General features: G+C 29.3%; 1 protein-coding gene across 6 annotated transcripts in view; it reads left to right on the top strand.

Moving 5' to 3' along the window:
• Positions 1–3,765, top strand: part of LOC106460205 (gastrula zinc finger protein XlCGF26.1-like) — a 57,951-nt gene that overhangs the window by 18,534 nt on the left and 35,652 nt on the right. For all 6 annotated transcript variants that reach the window (XM_022386869.1, XM_013919888.2, XM_022386866.1 and 3 more), the window contains 2 exons: positions 663–828; positions 2,335–2,495. In XM_022386869.1, the coding sequence (XP_022242577.1) occupies positions 2,466–2,495 (30 nt within the window). In that variant the 5' untranslated portion in view covers positions 663–828; positions 2,335–2,465. The remainder of the gene's footprint in view (positions 1–662; positions 829–2,334; positions 2,496–3,765) is intronic.

Below are 3,765 nucleotides of genomic sequence, written 5' to 3'. Positions count from 1 at the left end.
AAAATAAACTAAGTAATATAACTAATTTATTTAGTTAATAAGTAATAATAGTATATATATATATATATACACACACACACACACACACACACACACACACACATGTAATGTATAGTAACCCAAACCTCACTGTACCTTGCAAAATATTGGAAACTATGCATTTATTGATTACTGTGTAGGCATGGTAAAATAGGAAACAGGATGTTCATAGGCACTATCACACCTATATTACCATTAAATCCTGACTACCCAAGTTTATTGGATCACATACAACTTTGTACAGGACCATATCATAAATATTTTCTTTCACCTTTATATGAGAATTTAGATAATTTTTGTTGCAATTACTGTACTGTGTAAACAAGCCAAAAAATCCTACCCCACTGTGTTTTCAGAGCCGAGCTTCAAATAAACTCATCCACGTATTGACTAACATTCAAATACCTAACAAGTAGCATAACTATTTTATAATACTTTAGACAATTCTCATTGTAACATTTATACTGTCAACAAATTGATAAATTCTACCCCACTGTGTTTTCAAAGCAGGAAAGCTTCTAGGATTTGTGCTGCAAAGCTTATTTGATATTGACGATGTCAAAGTACTCAAAGTACAGTAACACATAAACAGGAATGGTAATTCATTGCTTTGTATTTGGCAGGTTTCTACTTCAGCTGCTAACAGTAGAATAAACACAGGAAATAGGTGTAAAAAAGAGAGAAGAAACTGTCAGGAGATTTACTTTGGAACTTCCTTTTACGTTGTTTCTTGTAGTTTCTGAGCCATCTGCTAGCAATAAAATAACTACAGAAAATAAGTGTGAAAAGGTGAGAAATGTAAACTCTGACCACAAGTACTTTGAAATTTTGTGATCAGTACTAACAATACTATACATTTTGTTTTGCATTTGCAACCTTTATTTTCGTTATACTTTGATTACTTAAATACAACCTGGAGAATCAAGTATAATGTTACAGTAAAAAAAATAATAGATAAAATATAAAGCTTTATTGAAAATAATAATGGTTGATATTTAATTACGAGGTTTTTTATTTTTCATTTGTTTTCACTATTTATTATTATAAAAGTAACTAAAATGGAAAAAATAGAAACTTATTAGGTGAAGTTATGAGAGAAAAATAATAACAATTTTCATGGGGTATATGCACAAGTAGCTTGTGTGTTACACTATTCCATATAGTAACGTGAGCTGCACGTGTGCCGTGTAATTTTCAAATTGTGTCTGGGTATTTTTAGTCAAACATGGTTCTAAGGTCAATAAAACAAAAATTAATAAATAGAAATAGAGATATACTGTTATGAGATTTAAGCTATTTAGAATAAACATTTGTAGTTTCCTATTACAATTTGCAGTTATTCTAGAACAATAATAAATAGGTAATATAGATTTATTTCCTAATTTTTACGATGGTTACAAGGTCAGTCAAATCAACCAACATCACATAGAGCTAGCATTGATAAAATAACAGATTAAATTTAAAGTTTTATTCAAAAAAATGTTTGTTGATTACCTAGAAGGATATAGAGGTTACACAAATGAAACTTGACAATTTTTAGATAATGAAAAGCATTTTTAATCTTAAAATCAAAATTACTTTGCACATTGGATAGTCAATATTCTTAAAGAAAAAATTCACAAGCAAACCTTTAATAAAAAAATCTTAATACTTAATTTAAAAACCTGATATTTTGTGTAAGAAGGCCTTGTAATGTTTACTAATAATCTGCAAAATTATGTTAAGATATGCATACATTATCAAAAATTATAGTATAATTGCTCTCATGGTTATGAGCTGGGTGGATCACACCGAGCCCGTATTGGTAGGGGAATATAGGTTGGAAAATAAAAACTTAATAGTTTTGAATCTGGGCAACATTCACCTGGAATGAATGAAAGATTGAAACTACTAATTATTTCAAGTCCAACATTGGATAAAGATATAAAATTTAGTATTTCACTAGTTAAAATAGTATCATGCTTCAGGATAATTTTATATTTGAAAAACATTTTTAGTGGGATACAACCCTACTTCACAGTCATCACATTCATACATACATGCTTAAGGTACGTATAAAATCTGCTTCAAAGATAGTTTTAGGTGATGCTTCCCAGTTTTTTTCAAACAAGTTAAACAATTAAACAATGTCAAATAAAGAGAACTTGTAAGTTGTAGTATAAAAATATAAGCTTATGGCTTGGCATCAAAGTTGTTCTCAGTATATATATCTCTCTTGAGATTTTACACTTTTTGAAGACTGTAATAACCCTGTAAAAGAATGAAAGTTCTCATTTTCAACTTGTTTTTTTGTAGCCTAACTAGAAGCTTCAGATGGGAATGTAAATGGTGAAAGACAGGTGTAATCATAGAAGTATTAAAGATGAAAGTTGAACCCCTTTCTGATGATGAGCAGGATGCTTTACTGGATATCAAATTGGTGAAAAATGAGGGAGAAACTTTTATATCATCTAGTAGTAAGTGCACATCTTTAGAATTTAATTGTATTGTTTTCTTGCTAAGATTTGTTTTGTTTTTAAAAATAGTGTGAACATTACCTTTTTTTACTTTAACTATTTGTCAAAATTTTCCATCCTTGATTGAAACTTTTGTATTTAATACAGAGTAAAGTAGTTTTAGTTACTGCCCTAAAGATGTATTAACAGTAAAATCAGGATACTTTCAATAGTTTGATGTTTAGTCTAGGATGTGGAAGATCTAAAACTGCAGATGTCATGGTCATTCTATTCTGCATTATCAATGAGTGCAATCAAACCTGAAATCTACATGCCAAGCAACTGCTCAGTCAACTGAGCTAAAGAGCTAACTCACTGACTACCTTCTCACAAACAAGGCTTGTGATTGGGCTTTTTTTCAGGTTCATATGATGATCACTGGTTAATGTCAGTTTTTCTTTCAAGTAATTCCATTTTCTGAGCTGCATATTAAAGCCAAGACTTTCCATATGCCAATTGGTTGTTTACCTTCTGTTTTTTAAAAATTTTATGAACTAGTTTCTGCTAGTAGTTCATGTAATAACACAACATATCTACACATTAATTTTATTGATTTTTTTTATTTTGTATATAGCAGTCATAACTTGATGTAAAAAGAAATTTAAATGTTATTGTAATGTGTTCTGTCATTGAATGGTTTGTTTTGGATTATTTAGTAAATATAATTCAAAAGTCCAGTCAGTGTAATAATAATGCATTAACTTATTTATTCAATAATATTTGCTATAGGCAGCATTTAGTGGTAGATCTAACTTCACTAACATCATTTCAAAACTAATGTACATATAACTCACAAATAAACTTGCAGAATTTTGTCACAAAACAGTCAGTATAAACAGGCTGACTAACTGAACTGCAGACAAACAGATGTATAACTCACACACTTACACCAGACTGAATAGCTTATTAACTCAAAAATTCACTGAATCACTGATTTATATACAATCTAGCTTACTACTTACTGTTTAAAGCTTCTAGATGTTGTGTTATTTTTATTAAGTAATGACATGCTGCTTGAAGCAAACAAACACACACCTAAATTAAAATATTCAAAATATAACTTGACCCTATGTACATTAAAACCTCAAATATTTTTCACATAAAATTTTTGTCAGCTTATTGTTTTTTAGTTTTTTATTACTGACTTTAACGTGATGACCAACAGCTACTAATTTTCTGCATAGCCAACGCAAGTCTTCATATATTTTGTTCCAACAATATAATTAGTGGA

Source organism: Limulus polyphemus, unplaced genomic scaffold (genome assembly GCF_000517525.1).
Source record: "Limulus polyphemus unplaced genomic scaffold, Limulus_polyphemus-2.1.2 Scaffold728, whole genome shotgun sequence".
Lineage (NCBI taxonomy): Eukaryota > Metazoa > Arthropoda > Merostomata > Xiphosura > Limulidae > Limulus > Limulus polyphemus.
Note: the sequence above shows the minus strand (reverse complement) of the source record. Positions and strands in the feature narration are given on the sequence as shown.